The 16,994-nt window shown below is 47.7% G+C and overlaps 1 protein-coding gene across 3 annotated transcripts in view; it reads right to left on the reverse strand.

The window, feature by feature from the left end:
- Positions 1-367: 367 nt before the first annotated feature.
- HASPIN (histone H3 associated protein kinase) overlaps positions 368-16,994 on the reverse strand; it is a 126,882-nt gene continuing 110,255 nt past the window's right edge. The window contains exons 14-17 of one of the 3 annotated variants that reach the window (XR_013216631.1): positions 13,033-13,175; positions 12,845-12,947; positions 1,476-2,976; positions 368-1,288 (exon numbers count right to left, since the gene is read on the reverse strand). Coding sequence is in view for 1 of the 3 variants with exons in the window: in XM_077267715.1 (XP_077123830.1) it covers positions 2,769-2,976; positions 12,845-12,947; positions 13,033-13,175 (454 nt within the window). In the remaining 2 variants the exon portion in view is untranslated. Of the gene's footprint in view, positions 2,977-12,844; positions 12,948-13,032; positions 13,176-16,994 lie in introns of all 3 variants that reach the window. The other 2 variants (XR_013216632.1, XM_077267715.1) reach the window with 2 other exon arrangements.

A 16,994-nucleotide genomic window follows, 5' to 3' on the forward strand; every position in this document is an offset into this window, starting at 1 on the left:
GAAAGGAGGAGAGACAGACCCCAAAAGACTGCAGAGAAAGGTGGAGAGACAGACCCCAAAAGACTGCAGAGAAAGGAGGAGAGACAGACCCCAAAAGACTGCAGAGAAAGGAGGAGAGACAGGCACCATAAGACTGCAGAGAAAGGTGGAGAGACAGACCCCAAAAGACTGCAGAGAAAGGAGGAGAGACAGACCCCAAAAGACTGCAGAGAAAGGAGGAGAGACTGACCCCAAAAGACTGCAGAGAAAGGAGGAGAGACAGACCCTAAAAGACTGCAGAGAAAGGAGGGAGAGACTGACCCCAAAAGACTGCAGAGAAAGGAGGAGAGACAGACCCTAAAAGACTGCAGAGAAAGGAGGAGAGAGACAGACACCATAAGACTGCAGAGAAAGGAGGAGAGACAGACACCATAAGACTGCAGCAGTAATTGCAGAGAGCGCTGGTCCTGACTCCGGGGGCTGAATACAAGTGCAGCTCACAACTATCAGGTTTATATTTAGAGAATAATTAGTACACCCCTGCATCATTTCCTTGTTACTTAGTGTTTGTATCACAGAAAATCCCAATAAAGAAACATTTGTGGATGTAATATGAAGAACTGTTCACGGGGATTGAATACTTCTGTTCAGGATATTTGATCAATAATATGAAGGCGAATCCCAATATAAAGAGTCTTTTTTGTACCTATGTGTCTTTCGTCATTTCTATCTGCATCCAGCTACACACAGCAGAATGGGAGATCCAATACCTCCACAAAAACAACATTCCCAGCAGCACTTGCATCTGGCCAGTGCCGCATACCCCTCCCCCTCAATTGTACTCCTGATTAGCGCTACCTCTGAGTGGTCATCCAGCTAATCAAGTGTGGACTTCACCTTTTTCTTCTGTGCGCACTCTATCCCACAGTCATTGGCCTGGATGATTTTGTTTTCTGCAGTCAGGATAGGAGCCTGTGTGGTTGCACTTCATCTCTCCTGCACTTCTCCACAATGGCACTGCAGAGTTGTCTTTGTTGTCTGCTGCAGATAGATCAGTGATGTGAAACTGCAAATTCTGCGCTGTTGATGAATAGAGCAGATGATAATCCTTTGCCATATGCATCAATAAAGGAGCATTTCAAGTTTCACATCACTGGTCTTTCAGCAACAGTTAAACTCAGCTCAACTAACCTCGGCCCCTGAATGCGGATGCCCCTCTTCCAATATATCCATGATACAGTGCCATGCTTTGTCTGATTCCATGCCCATGGCAGGAAGCCTGGTCTATGGATGGAGGATTGGGTAGGACCTGTGTGCTTAGCCCACGATACAGTGCCATGTTTGGACTGATTCCATGCCCATGGCACGAAGCCTGGTCTATGGATGGAGGATTGGGTAGGACCTGCGTGCTTAGCTCCACGATACAGTGCCATGTTTGGACTGATCCCATGACCATGGCAGGAAGCCTGGTCTATGGATGGAGGATTGGGTAGGACCTGTGTGCTTAGCTCCACGATACAGTGCCATGTTTGGACTGATTCCATGCCCATGGCACGAAGCCTGGTCTATGGATGGAGGATTGGGTAGGACCTGCGTGCTTAGCTCCACGATACAGTGCCATGTTTGGACTGATCCCATGACCATGGCAGGAAGCCTGGTCTATGGATGGAGGATTGGGTAGAACCTGCGTGCTTAGCTCCACAATACAGTGCCATGTTTGGACTGATTCCATGCCCATGGCAGGAAGCCTGGTCTATGGATGGAGGATTGGGTAGGACCTGCGTGCTTAGCTCCACGATACAGTGCCATGCTTTGTCTGATTCCATGCCCATGGCACGAAGCCTGGTCTATGGATTGAGGATTGGGTAGGACCTGCGTGCTTAGCTCCACGATACAGTGCCATGCTTTGTCTGATTCCATGCCCATGGCAGGAAGCCTGGTCTATGGATTGAGGATTGGGTGGGACCTGCGTGCTTAGCTCCACGATACAGTGCCATGTTTGGACTGATTCCATGACCATGGCAGGAAGCCTGGTCTATGGATGGAGGATTGGGTAGGACCTGCGTGCTTAGCTCCACAATACAGTGCCATGTTTGGACTGATTCCATGCCCATGGCAGGAAGCCTGGTCTATGGATGGAGGACTGGGTAGGACCTGTGTGCTTAGCTCCACGATACAGTGCCATGCTTTGTCTGATTCCATGCCCATGGCAGGAAGCCTGGTCTATGGATTAAGAATTGGGTAGGACCTGGGTGCTTAGCTCCACAATACAGTGCCACCTTTGGACTGATTCCATGCTCATGGCAGGAAGCCTGGTCTATGGATTGAGGATTGGGTAGGACCTGTGTGGTTAACTCCACGAAACAGCGCCATGCTTTGTTTGATTCCATGCCCATGGCAGGGAGATAGGCTTCAGATGGAGTAGCCAGCTCCATAGATCATGCTGACGCTTGGGCTCTGGAGACAATTGTAATTTGTCCATGTGCAGACAAAATGCTTAATGCACAACATTGGGCCAGTACCTGGACCCCCGATGCAATGGAAGCTGAGTAACTGGAAGATAGATCATTACAAGTTGAGCACCTTTAATTACAGCAACAAATTTCAATAAAACTTTTCGTCAACTGGCCACCACATTCACCATCTGTGGACAGACCTTCCCGTAACTGTGGAGCATCTTTTAATAGAAATTACAAAAAGAGATGCATTACAGTGTCTGCAATCATGTGATCAGGGCGGATATAGGTGCCCTAGCCTAAGCCAAGACCTGGGTGAACACCAGCGGGAGGTCATTTAAAGAGACAACTTTTCATCAGGACTTCGGTGGCGGATCCAAATTGCTTCACATTTCTCCTGAAGTCCTGGAGTCTGCGCAGCTCCCGGCGCTGAGGGGCCGATGTTGGCTTCTTTATGTACTTTACTTCACTAAGAAGCTTATCACACAGATAATGGATCCACAGAACATTGGAGTGTGGCTTGTATGTGGACCAGGTGTTCCTGCAGAGAAGGAGGACATGAGCGTGAGTGCAGCCCAGTCTGGCCTATAAAGAACACGTGGATGTAATTACCCAATCACCCTCCTTTCCCACCCAACAGAAGAAGCCATAATAACAGTCTACAGAGGAGACGCAAGAAGCTTTCAATGACTAAAAATATGCAGTTCTCCATGCTGCATGACACTGATGTAAGGCATGCACACACAAAAGGAGGCCCACTACCAGGCCACGGGGCACGCCCACGCAAAAGGGGTATACTTCCAGGCTGAAGGGCACGCATAAGAATAAGGGGGCTGACTACCAGGCCACGCCAACGCAAATGGGGGTATACAACCAGTCTGAAGGGCACGCACAAGAATAAGGGGGCGAACTACGAGGCCACAGGGCATGCCCATACAAAAGGGGGTATACTACCAGGCAGAAGGGCACGCACAAGAGTAAGGGGGCTGACTACCAGGCCACAGGGCATGCCCACGCAAGAGGGGGTATACTACCAGGCAGAAGGGCACGCACAAGAATAAGGGGGCTGACTACCAGGCCACAGGGCATGCCCACGCAAAAGGGGGTATACTACCAGGCTGAAGGGCACGCACAAGAATAAGGGGGCTGACTACCAGGCCATGGGGCATACCCATGCAAAATGGAGTATACTACCAGGCAGAAGGGCACGCACACGTGAAATGGGGCCCACTTTGGTTCTCCAACAAATATAATCATGGCTCCTGAGATGGTAGACACATACAATCAGACGTTCTCAGGCATCATCCTTTCTGCCACGGGGGGCTCACCTTAATTATAAACAGCAATTAAAGCCAAATGACATTAGAGAAGCCCACAAAAATAATAAAATCAATGAAGGAGATGAGACATAAAACAGGCAACTCCATTGCAGGCCAGTAATTCAAGACAACTTAGGAGAAGACTGTGGCAGGAGGGGAGTGCCCCACAAGACACAAGCTACCGGCAGGAGGGGAGTGCCCCTCAAAACACAAGCTACCAGCAGGAAGGGTGTGCCCCACAAGACACCGGCAGGAAGGGAGTGCCCCACAAGACACCGGCCACTGGCAGGAATAGAGTGCCCCACAAGACACAGGCAGGAGGGGAGTGCCCCACAAGACACCGGCAGGAGGAGAGTGCCCCACAAGACACCGGCAGGAAGAGAGTGCCCCACAAGACACCGGCAGGAGGAGAGTGCCCCACAAGACACCGGCAGGAAGGGAGTGCCCCACAAGCCACAGGCAGGAAGGGAGTGTCCCACAAGACACAAGCCATCGGTAGGAAGGGAGTGCCCCACAAGACAAGCCACCGGCAGGAAGGGAGTGCCCCACAAGCCACCGGCAGGAAGGGAGTGCCCACAAGACACAAGCCACCAGCAGAAGGATAGTGCCCCACAAGACACAAGCCACCGGCAGGAAGGGAGTGCCCCACAACACACTGGCAGGAGGAGAGTGCCCCACAAGCCACAGGCAGGAAGGGAGTGCCCCACAAGACAAGTCACAGGCAGGAAGGGAGTGCCCCACAAGACACAAGGCACTGGCAGGAGGGGAGTGCCCCACAAGACACCGGCAGGAAGGGAGTGCCCCACAAGCCACAGGCAGGAAGGGAGTGCCCCACAAGCCACAGGCAGGAAGGAAGTGTCCCACAAGACACAAGGCACCGGCAGGAGGGGAGTGCCCCACAAGACACAAACCACCGGCAGGAAGGGAGTGCCCCACAACACACCGGCAGGAGGAGAGTGCCCCACAACACACCGGCAGGAAGGGAGTGCCCTACAAGACACTGGCAGGAATAGAGTGCCCCACAAGACACCCTTCCTGCCAGTGGCTGGAGTGCCCCACAAGACACCGGCCACTGGCAGGAGGAGAGTGCCCCACAAGTCACCGGCAGGAAGGGAGTGCCCCACAAGACACTGGCAGGAATAGAGTGCCCCACAAGACACCGGCCACTGGGTGGAAGGGGGTGCCCCACAAGACACCAGCAACTAGCAAGAGGAGAGTGCCCCACAAGACACTGGCAGGAGGAGAGTGCCCCCACAAGACACCCTCAGGAAGGGAGTGTCCCACAAGACACAAGCCACCGACAGGAGGAGAGTGCCCAACAAGACACAAGCCACTGGCAAGAAGGGAGTGCCTCACGAGACACCAACAGGAAGGGAGTGCCCCACAAGACACCGGCAGGAAAGGAGTGCCCCACAAGACAAGACACCGGCAGGAAGGGAGTGCCCCACAAGACACCCTTTTTGCCAGTGGCGGGAGTGCCCCACAAGACACCGTGCACTGGCAGGAGGAGAGTGCCGCACATGTCACTGGCAGGAAGAGAGTGCCCACAAGACACCGGCCATTGGGAGGAAGGGAGTGCCCCACAAGACATCGGCAGGAAGGGAGTGCCCCAGAAGCCAAGCAACCGGCAGGAAGGGAGTGCCCTACAAGACAAGCCACCGGCAGGAAGGTAGTGCCCCACAAGACAAGCCACCGACAGGAAGGGAGTGCCCCACAGGACAAGCCACAGGCAGGAGAATGCCCCACAAGACACAAGCCACCGGCAGGAGGAGTGCGCCACAAGACATAAGCCACCGGCAGGAAGGGGGTGCCCCACAAGCCATCGACAGCAGGAGAGTGCCCCACAAGACACCGGCAGGAAGGGAGTGCCCCACAAGACACCCTTCCTGCCAGTGGCGGGAGTGCCCCACAAGACACCGTCCACTGGCAGGAGGAGAGTGCCCCGCAAGTCACCGGCAGGAAGGGAGTGCCCCACAAGTCACCGGCAGGAAGGGAGTGCCCCACAAAATACCGTCCACTGGCAGGAGGAGAGTGCCCCACAAGTCACCGGCAGGAAGGGAGTGCCCCACAAGACACCCTCAGGAAGGGAGTGCCCCACAAGACACCCTCAGGAAGGGAGTGCCCCACAAGACACCATCAGGAAGGGAGTGCCCCACAAGACACCCTCAGGAAGGGAGTGCCCCACAAGACACCCTCAGGAAGGGCGTGTCCCACAAGACACAAGCCACCGGCAGGAAGGGAGTGCCCCACAAGACACAAGCCATAGGCAGGAGGAGAGTTCCCCACAAGACACAAGCCACCGGCAGGAAGGGAGTGCCTCACAAGACACCGGCAGAAAGGGAGTTCCCCACAAGACACAAGCCACCGGCAGGAAGGGAGTGCCCCACAAGACACCCTTCCTCCCAGTGGCCGAAGTGCCCCACAAGACAACGGCCACTGGCAGAAGGAGAGTGACCCACAAGTCACCGGCCACTGGGAGGAAGGGAGTGCCCTACAAGACACTGGCATGAGGAGAGTGCCCCACAAGACACCCTCAGGAATGGAGTGCCCCACAAGACACGGCCACTGGGAGGAAAGTAGTACCCCACGAGACACCGACAGGAAGGGAGCACCCCACAAGACACCGGCAGGAAGGGAGTTCCCCACAAGACACCGGCAGGAAAGGAGCGCCCCACAAGACACCGGCAGGAAGGTTCTGCCCCACAAGACAAGCCACCGGCAGTAAGGGAGTGTCCAATGAGCCATGATGACATGGCAAGACAAGAGAAAAAAAGCAGTGTGTATGGATTTGATCAAGTTCACCCATATAATATATTCAAATGTACAATAAATCAGTAAAACACAAACACAAAAAGCACAAGATTTAAAAACAATTAAAAAAGGCCAAGAATTGCCATGAAAAAGACCTTTTTTTACACTTATTTTTCTAATTTGCTTAATAATAGCAATTCATTTGTATACTTAACATTCATAACAAATTGTTTCTTTCATATTCACTGACCTAAATAATCTATACATTTTACACATTAATTTATGTTCATCATTTTATTTTCTTTACTTCAGTTTATTTTATATTTTACATATTTTTCATTTTTTACACATATTGCACACCATTATTGTCTTGAAAACTTCCACCTCTGGTCATGAACTTGCAGTTCTCTGGTGCCCCCTTACCCTGCTGGCCACTAAGGGTATTGACAGAGGATAAGAAAGTGAGCGCAGCTGCTCTAATTTATGTCAAATATTGCGGCAAGTGATGTGATAGGATGTACAGCTCCGGCAACAATGAAGAGACCCCTGCAAAATGTTCAGTTTGTCTGATTTTTCTCTTCATCGGTATATTTGAGTAAAATGTAAATTGTTCTTTTATTCTATAAACTACTGACAACGTCTCCGAAGCTCCAAGCAATAAATTTTCTATTTTGTGAAAATGAGAAATGGTCAAAATAACAAAAAAATACATTGCTTGCAGACCTCAAATAATGCAAAGAAAACAAGTTCATGATCATTTAGAAACAACAATACTAATGTTTTACCTCAGGAAGAGATCAGAAATCAATATTGTGTGGAATAACCATGATTGTTAATCCCAGCTTTCATGCGTCTTGGCAGCTTTTCTCCAGTCTCTCACACTGATTTTAGGTGACTTTATGCCACTCCTGGTACAATGTCAGCCGTTCTTCTCTGTTTGATGGATTGTGACTATCTTCCTCCTGATTACATTCCAGAGGTTTTCAGTAGGGTTCAGGTCTGGAGATTGGGCGGCCATGACAGGGATTTGATGTGGTGATCCTTCATCCACACCTTGATTGACCTAGCTGTGTGGCATGGCGCATTGTCCTGCTGGAAAAACCAGTCCTCAGAGTTGGGGGAACATTGCCCGAGCAGAAGGAATCCACTGTTTTTCCAGGATAACCTTGTATGCGTCTTGATCCTTCACAAAGAACAAGCTGCCCAATTCCAGCCTTGCTGAAGCCTCCCCAGATCAACACCTGGTCGTCTAATGGTTAGATGGAGACCTGGAGAGGCGGGCAAGCCAGTGTCTTGTGTCTGGAGAGACACTGTGAAATTTGGTGGAGGATCGGTGATGATCTAGGGACGCTTCAGCAAAGCTGGAATTGGGCAGGTTAATCTTTGCGAAGGACCACCACATCAAAACCCTGTCATGGCCGCCCAATCTCCAGACCTGAACCCCCCCTGAAAACCTCTAGAATGTAATCAAGAGCAACATGGAGAGTCACAAGCCATCAAAGAAGAACTGCTGACATTTTTGTACCAGGAGTGGCATAAGGTCACCCAAAAGGCTGGTGAAAAGCTGCCAAGACGCAGGAAAGCTGTGATTAACAATCATGGTTATTCCACAAAATATTGATTTCTGAACTCTTCCTGAGGTAAAACATTAGTATTGTTGTTTCTAAATGATTATGAACTTGTTTTTTGCCATTATTTGAGGTCTGCAAGCACTGTTTTTTTGTTGTTTTTTTTTTTAAATTTTGGCCATTTTTCTTTTTCAGAAAATACAAAATGTATTGCTTGGAACTTCGGAGACATGTTGTCAGAAGTTTATAGACTAAAGGTACCTTCACACTAAGCGACTTTACAATGATAACGATAGCGATCCGTGACGTTGCAGCGTCCTGGATAGCGATATCGTTGTGTTTGACACGCAGCAGCGATCTGGATCCTGCTGTGACATCGTTGGTCGGAGCTAGAAGTCCAGCACCTTATTTCGTCGCTGGATCACCCCCTGACATCGCTGAATCGGTGTGTGTGATGCGGATTCAGCGATGTCTTCACTGGTAACCAGGGTAAACATCGGGTTACTAAGTGCAGGGCCGCGCTTAGTAACCCGATAATTACCCTGGTTACCATTGTAAATGTAAAATAAACAAACACTACATACTCACATTCCGGTGTCTGTCGCGTTCCCCGGCGTCCGCTTCCCTGCACTGTGTCAGCGCCGGCCGTAAAGCAGAGCACAGCGGTGACGTCACCGCTCTGCTTTAGGGCCGGCGCTGACACAGTGCAGGGAAGCGGACGCCGGGGAATGCGACAGACACCGGAATGCAAGTATGTAGTGTTTGTTTATTTTACATTTACACTGGTAACCAGGGTAAACATCGGGTTACTAAGCGCGGCCCTGCGCTTAGTAACCCGATGTTTACCCTGGTTAACCGGGGACTTCGGCATCATTGGTCGCTGGAGAGCTGTCTGTGTGACAGCTCTCCAGCGACCACAAAACGACGAAACAGCGACGCTGCAGCGATCGGCATCGTTGTCTATATCGCTGCAGCGTCGCTTAATGTGACGGTACCGTTAAAGAACAATTTACATTTTACTCAAAAATACCTATAAAGAGAAAAATCAGACAAACTGAACATTTTGCAGTGGTCTCTTAATTTTTGCCAGAGCTGTGTTTATACCACTGGTTCCTGATAGGAACATATATATACCCCGATCCAGTCACCAACAACACATCTATGCTGCCACCACCGACCTCTTATAGGTGGATCGGACACCCGTTTGGTAACGTGAATTTGTGCAAATTATGTGGTGGATCGCTTATAGAGCAAGAAGAACAAAGATAGCAAATTTATAAGTTTACTCCAGAAAAAAATCAGCAGTGTTTACAGATTACAAAAGAGACAAAATACAAATATGTACAAACAGTTATGGAACAAAAGGGATGAAAATACGAAACTTACTAAATCTCTGTCACAAGTATGATGTCGATAAAGGGGAGGAGAGATCCCAAAGAAATGATCCAGTACCACGGCATGGCGTTTAGCTGTCTCTCCGGCTCTGAATGCATGCCAGAGATGGACGTTCTTGTTTTATGCTTTGGCCATAAAGGTAACACTTCCCACTTTGCTGACCTCACATATGGGCTGTTTTCTGGGAGGTACACATAGCTTGGAAAGTCACCAATTACTCATTTTTTGCATATCCTTGGCCTGGAAGCTCACAGGCCAATGATATTGGCATTATTTTTTTTGCTGCGAATTTACCGCTCTTTAGAGTCCAAACACGGTAAGTCTGTGATTTGCTGGTAGGCAGAAATTCATTTCCCAGGTTTCTGATGGTCCTAAATGGCGCAAAACGCTGCCATGGTAAACCCCAAGTGCCCGGATCCTGGAAATCTAATTTTCATTTTCTGGGATTAATGTGTCTTATTGAATTTGACTATTTTGCTTATAAGACAGAGGGATCTTTGGGGGGAAGACACAGTCAGCTCTGCTAGCTGGAAGGCAATAAAAACTCACATTCCACAGGACCATTTGCCTAAAGGTAGGGGGAGGAAATTCAGAGGGGGGAGAGGGGCCGCATGAAGGATTTTGGTCCTACAGAAACCAATGGTGGGATTAGAAGTAGGCCAGCTCTGGCTGTGTATCCCGAACAATGGAAAATAATTCATATTTTCCTAACAATTATAATGGATATGGATTGCACTTAAATCAGTAAATCATGTAGTTTTAATGGGATATAGTTGTTGTTACGTCATCTTGTTTTTCATCTTAACACAGCGCAAGCGAATATGTAGTTGTATCAGCATGAGCACATGTGGTGTGTATGTAGTGGTATCACGTATGCGCTATATTCTTGTATACAGTGCCTTGCGAAAGTGTTCAGCTCCATGGAACTTTTCAACCTTTTCTTCAAAACAAAGATACCAAATGTACATTTTTCATGAAGAATCAACAACAAGTGGAACACAATTGTGAAGTTGAATGAAATTTATTGGTTATTTTAAATTTTTGTGGAAATTCAAAACCTGAAAAGTGGGGCGTGCAATATTATTTGGCCCCTGTAACTTAATAGCTTGTTGCGCCTCCTTTTGCTGTGATTACAAGTCACTTGGGGTATGTCTCTATCAGTTTTGTACATGGAGAGACTGAAATTCTCGCCCGTTCTTCCTTGGCAAACAGCTCGAGCTCAGTGAGGTTTGATGGAGATCGTTTGTGAACAGCAGTTTTCAGCTTTTTCCACAGATTCTCCATTGGATTGAGGTCTGGACTGACTTGGCCATTCTAACACCTGGATACGTTTATTTGTGAACCATTCCATTGTAGATTTTGCTTTATATTTGGGATCATTGTCTTGTTGGAAGGCAAATCCCCGTCCCAGTCTCAGGTCTTTTGCAGACAGGTTTTCTTCAAGAATGGTCCTGTATTTGGCTCCATCCATCTTCCCATCAATTTTAACCATCTTCCCTGTCCCTGCTGAAGAAAAGCAGGCCCAAACCATGATGCTGCCACCACCATGTTTGACAGTGGGGCTGGTGTGTTCAGGCTGATGAGCTGTGTTGCCTTTACACCAAACATATCGTTTGGCATTGTCGATTTTGGTCTCATCTGACCAGAGCCCCTTCTTCCACATGTTTGGTGTCTCCCAGGTGGCTTGTTGTTTATGGATATCTTTGAGAAATGGCTTTCTTCTTGCCACTCTTCCATAAAGGCCAGATTTGTGCAGTGTACGACTGATTGTTGTCCTATGGACAGACTGTCCCACCTCAGCTGTAGATCTCTGCAGTTCATTCAGAGTGATCATGGGCCTCTTGGTTGCATCTCTGATCAGTCTTCTTTTTGTTTGAGATGAAAGTTTAGAGGGACGGCCGGGTCTTGGTAGATTTGCAGTGGTATGATACTCCTTACATTTCAATATGATCCTTGCACAGTGCTCCTTGGGATGTTTAAAGTTTTGGAAATCATTTTGTATCCATATCCGGCTTTAAACTTCTCCACAACAGTATCACGGACCTGCCTGTTGTGTTCCTTGGTCTTCATGATGCTCTCTGTGCTTCACACAGAACCCTGAGTCTATCACAGAGCAGGTGCATTTATACGGAGACTTGATCACACACCGGTGTATTATATTTATCATCATTAGGCATTTAGGACAACATTGGATCATTCAGAGATCCACAATGAACTTCTGCACTGAAAGGAAAGGGGCCGAATAATATTGCACGCCCCACTTTTCAGTTTTTCAATTTCCACAAAAATGTAAAATAAACAATAAATTTCGTTCAACTTCACAATTGTGTTCCACTTGTTGTTGATTCTTCACCAAAAATTTACATTTGGTATCTTTGTGTTTGAAACATGATATGTGGGAAAAGGTTGAAAAGTTCCAGGGGGGCGAATACTTCCCCAAGGCACTGTATGTTTAAGTAGTGATCCAGGACACCACGAAACTACGCATGCGTTGTTCTCTTTCACACAGTGAGCCTGGACCGCGCACGGGCGGATTCCTTCTGTACCATGCCGTTTCCATGACAGCACTGGTAGATGCAGTGTTCTGGTCTTTGTGAACAGCACGTGCACGGCTCTCCATGACGGCGCTTGTGGTCGCGGTGCCTTGGGTGTTGTGAGCCGCGCATGCGCGGCTCTTGCTACCGGACGCAGTCTCTACAGACACGCTGGCAAACACCAGGTATCTTTAATTATTTGCCTTATTTATACAACACAAATTGTGACAATGAGTCCACTCCTTTTCACCCCTGAGGAAGCCACGCTATAAGGTGGCGATACGCGTGGGGGGCTCCCTTTAATCACTTATAACATGGGGCTCGCTTCGCCTCTATACTGGTTATTCACTTGCCTTCTCCTCGGATTGTTTGTAAGAATACACATTTTCTCACTTGGATAACACCACTATTCATTGTATCCTGTACTTTTCTTTGAGATTTTTGTGGGATGGCTTATTTAAGCTCATCTAGGCCTGCTCAGGGGTTTAACATCTCTGGAGGTGGAGGGTTACAGCCGGCGCTTATATCTGCTGCTAGCACAGGAGGAGGTTTGTTGCTGGCCCCAAGACGGGCCTTCAGTGGTCTTTTTCATGGCCATTCGTGGCCCTTTTTGTTTTTAAATCTTGTGCTATTTATTTGTGTTGTGTTTTTTCATAAATAAACAGATTTATTGTCTATTTGAATATATTCTATATGGGTGGTCTTGATCAATTCCATACACACTGCTGTTTTCTCATTTTTCATGTGTGGTCACTGACCCCTTTGATATTTGTCGTGCCCTCGAGTTTCTCTGTGTACTACATCATGACATGGATCCCCATACATGTCTCTTAGTCACTTACTGGTTCTCGAGTCTCATCCCTCTATAAACATCAAACTGCAGATCTCCCTTTCCCTGGAAAAGCTCCTCGTCTGTAGACAGGTCACAGAAGACGGTCAGTCCATCTGAAAAAAGTAGCAGGTTTGTACAAGCAACGGTCATTTGGACAGAGAAGGGAAAGTGACCTTCTACCACCCCCAGACCATCCACCTTTATCCAGCCGAGACAGAGTATAGTCGATGATCTTCACCTGTATCCCGCCACTGGGAATATCAAGCCTCTCCCCACGGAGGGACACGGACATGGTGCAGGACGACGACTTCTCAATCAGGAGATTGCCCCAGTGCAAATCCCTTAAAAACCAGAACAAATAGAAGAATGCGGTGGGCACGGAGAAGACCCTGAACTTACAGTGGGTACGGAAAGTATTCAGACCCCTTTACATTTTTCACTCTGTTACATTGCAGCCATTTGGTAAATTCAGAAAAGTAAATTTTTTTCTCATTAATGTACACTCTGCACCCCATCTTGACTGAAAAAAAAGAAATGTAGTAATTTTTGCAAATTTATTAAAAAATAAAAACTGAAATCTCAAATGGTCATAAGTCTTCAGCCCCTTTGCTCAGTATTGGGTAGAAGCCCCTTTTGAGCTAGTACAGCCATGAGTCTTCTTGGGAATGATGCAACAAGTTTTCACCCGTGGATTTGGGGATCCTCGGCCATTCTTCCTTGCAGATCCTCTCCAGTTCCATCAGGTTGGATGGTGAACGTTGGTGGACGCCATTTTCAGGTCTCTCCAGAGATGCTCCATTGGGCTTAGGTCAGGGCTCTGGCTGGGCCGGTCAAGAATGGTGGCAGAGTTGTTCTGAAGCCGCTCCTTTGTTATTTTAGCTGTGTGTCATTGTCTTGTTGGAAGGTGAACCTTCGGCCAAGTCTGAGGTCCAGAGTACTCTGTAAGAGGTTTTCATCTCTGTACTTGGCCGCAATCTTTTTTCCTTCAATGACAACCAGTCGTCCTGTCCCTGCAGCTGAAAAACACCCTCATAGCATGATGCTGCCACCACCATGCTTCACTGTTGGGATTCTATTGGACAGGTGATGAGCAGTGCCTGGTTTTCTCCACATATGCCGCTTAGAATTATTACCATAATTAATTACCATTATTATGGTAAACGGCATCACGCTCTCTCCCGCTCCTGAAATCCGCTGCCTCGGGGTAACTCTTGACTCTGCCCTGTCCTTCAAACCTCACGTCCAAGCTCTTGCCACATCCTGTCGCCTCCAACTCAAAAATATTGCCAGAATCCGTCCCTTCCTCAGCCCACAATCTACCAAAACTCTTGTACATGCTCTCATCATCTCCCGCCTCGATTACTGCAACACCCTCCTCTGTGGCCTCCCCGCTAACTCTCTTGCACCACTCCAGTCTGTCCTCAACTCTGCTGCCCGCCTAATCCACCTCTCTCCTCGCTACTCCCCTGCTTCTCCCCTCTGCAAATCCCTCCACTGGCTCCCAATCCCCCAACGAATCCAGCTCAAACTACTAACACTGATCTACAAAGCCATCCACAACCTATCCCCTCCCTATATCTCTGAACTAATCTCCCAATATCTTCCTTCACGTAATCTTCGTTCATCTCAAGACCTCCTACTCTCCTCCGCACTTATTCGTTCCTCACACAATCGCCTCCAAGATTTCTCCCGAATATCCCCCATCCTCTGGAATTCCATGCCTCAACACGTCCGATTATCCACCACCCTCGGATCCTTCAGACGGAACCTGAAAACCCATCTCTTCAGGAAAGCCTACAGCCTACAATAACCGAGCCGCCGTCTCACCACCGCCAGAGCCGCCGCCGCCCACCGCTACCTTCTGTATCTTCCCCACTATCCCATAGAATGTAAGTCCGCAAGGACAGGGTTCTCTCCCCTCTGTACCAGTGTGTCACTGTAAACCTGTTTACTGTAAATGATAGCTATAACCCTGTATGTAACCCCTTTCTCATGTACAGCACCATGGAATTAATGGTGCTATATAAATAAATAATAATAATAATAATAATAATAAAGGTCTATCTTCGTCTCATCAGACCAGAGGATCAGAGGGTCCTATTAACCACCCACAACTTTTGTTTCCACCTTCAGTTCCGGTTCAGGAATTTATAAAAAATTACAAAAGAAAAAGTGAACAAAAACCCTGCTGTAACTAAGTAAATAAAACGCAAAAGTGCATTTAAATAACACAGAGTTTTTAGAAATACTGTGTTTTGATAAAAAAAATTAGAACAAAAGCCATCCCACCACGTCAAGGTAACTCTGATCGGGACAGTCCTACACGGTCTAGTATTAAAACCTGTCAATGTTGACCTCAGTGTGAATAAGGGCAGACAAAAGGACTGGGCCCAACCAGGGAACACAAGTCTGGGGAAGCCTTAAATTTCCAGCTCAGAAATTTTATTTACTTAGTTACAGCAGGGTTTTTGCTCAGTTTTTCTCTTGTAGGCTTTTATGTTTTGTAGCCAATGTGAATATGCGTTTAAGTTCTGCATGTGTAGCATCCCTTAGAATGCCCTCCAGGATTTTACCCACAGTAGAGGTTAAGCTTACTGGCCTATAATTACTGAGATCAGTTTTTGTCCCCTTTTTTGAATATTGGCACCACATTTGCTATACGCCAGTCCTGTGGTACAGACCCTGTTATTATGGAGTCTTTAAAGATTAAAAATAATGGTCTATCAATGACTGTACTTAGTTCCTGCAGTACTCGGGGGTGTATCCCATCCGGGCCCGGAGATTTGTCAATTTTAGTTATTTTTAGACGCCGCTGTACTTCCTGCTGGGTTAAGCAGGTGACATTTAATGGGGAATTTTTATCACTGATCATATTGTCGCCATGGGATTTTCTTGTGTAAATACGGATGAAAAAAAGTCATTTAGCAGATTGGCTTTTTCCTCATCCTCATCCACCATTTCACCCAGACTATTTTTAAGGGGCCAACACTTTCATTTTTTTAGTTTCTTACTATTTATGTAGAATATTTTGGGATTATTTTTCCTCTCTCTGGCAATGAGTCTCTCTGTCTCCATTTTTGCTGCCTTGATTTGCTTTTTACAGAATTGATGTAATTTTCTGTATTTATTTAATGCCTCCTCACTACCTACTTCCTTTAATTCTCTAAATGCTTTCTTTTTGTCCCTTATTGCGCCCCTTACAGCTCTATTTAGCCATATTGGTTTCCTCCTATTTCTAGTATGTTTATTCCCATACGGTATATACTGTGCACAGGTCCTATCCAGGATGCTAATAAACGTCTCCCATTTTCTTTGTGTATTTTTGTGTCTCAGGATATCGTCCCAGTTAATTGCACCAAGATCCTCTCTCATCCGCCATAAGTCTTCTTGGGAATGATGCAACAAGTTTTCACCCGTGGATTTGGGGATCCTCGGCCATTCTTCCTTGCAGATCCTCTCCAGTTCCATCAGGTTGGATGGTGAACGTTGGTGGACGCCATTTTCAGGTCTCTCCAGAGATGCTCCATTGGGCTTAGGTCAGGGCTCTGGCTGGGCCGGTCAAGAATGGTGGCAGAGTTGTTCTGAAGCCGCTCCTTTGTTATTTTAGCTGTGTGTCATTGTCTTGTTGGAAGGTGAACCTTCGGCCAAGTCTGAGGTCCAGAGTACTCTGTAAGAGGTTTTCATCTCTGTACTTGGCCGCAATCTTTTTTCCTTCAATGACAACCAGTCGTCCTGTCCCTGCAGCTGAAAAACACCCTCATAGCATGATGCTGCCACCACCATGCTTCACTGTTGGGATTCTATTGGACAGGTGATGAGCAGTGCCTGGTTTTCTCCACATATGCCGCTTAGAATTATTACCATAATTAATTACCATTATTATGGTAAACGGCATCACGCTCTCTCCCGCTCCTGAAATCCGCTGCCTCGGGGTAACTCTTGACTCTGCCCTGTCCTTCAAACCTCACGTCCAAGCTCTTGCCACATCCTGTCGCCTCCAACTCAAAAATATTGCCAGAATCCGTCCCTTCCTCAGCCCACAATCTACCAAAACTCTTGTACATGCTCTCATCATCTCCCGCCTCGATTACTGCAACACCCTCCTCTGTGGCCTCCCCGCTAACTCTCTTGCACCACTCCAGTCTGTCCTCAACTCTGCT

Source organism: Ranitomeya variabilis, chromosome 6 (genome assembly GCF_051348905.1).
Source record: "Ranitomeya variabilis isolate aRanVar5 chromosome 6, aRanVar5.hap1, whole genome shotgun sequence".
Taxonomy (NCBI): domain Eukaryota; kingdom Metazoa; phylum Chordata; class Amphibia; order Anura; family Dendrobatidae; genus Ranitomeya; species Ranitomeya variabilis.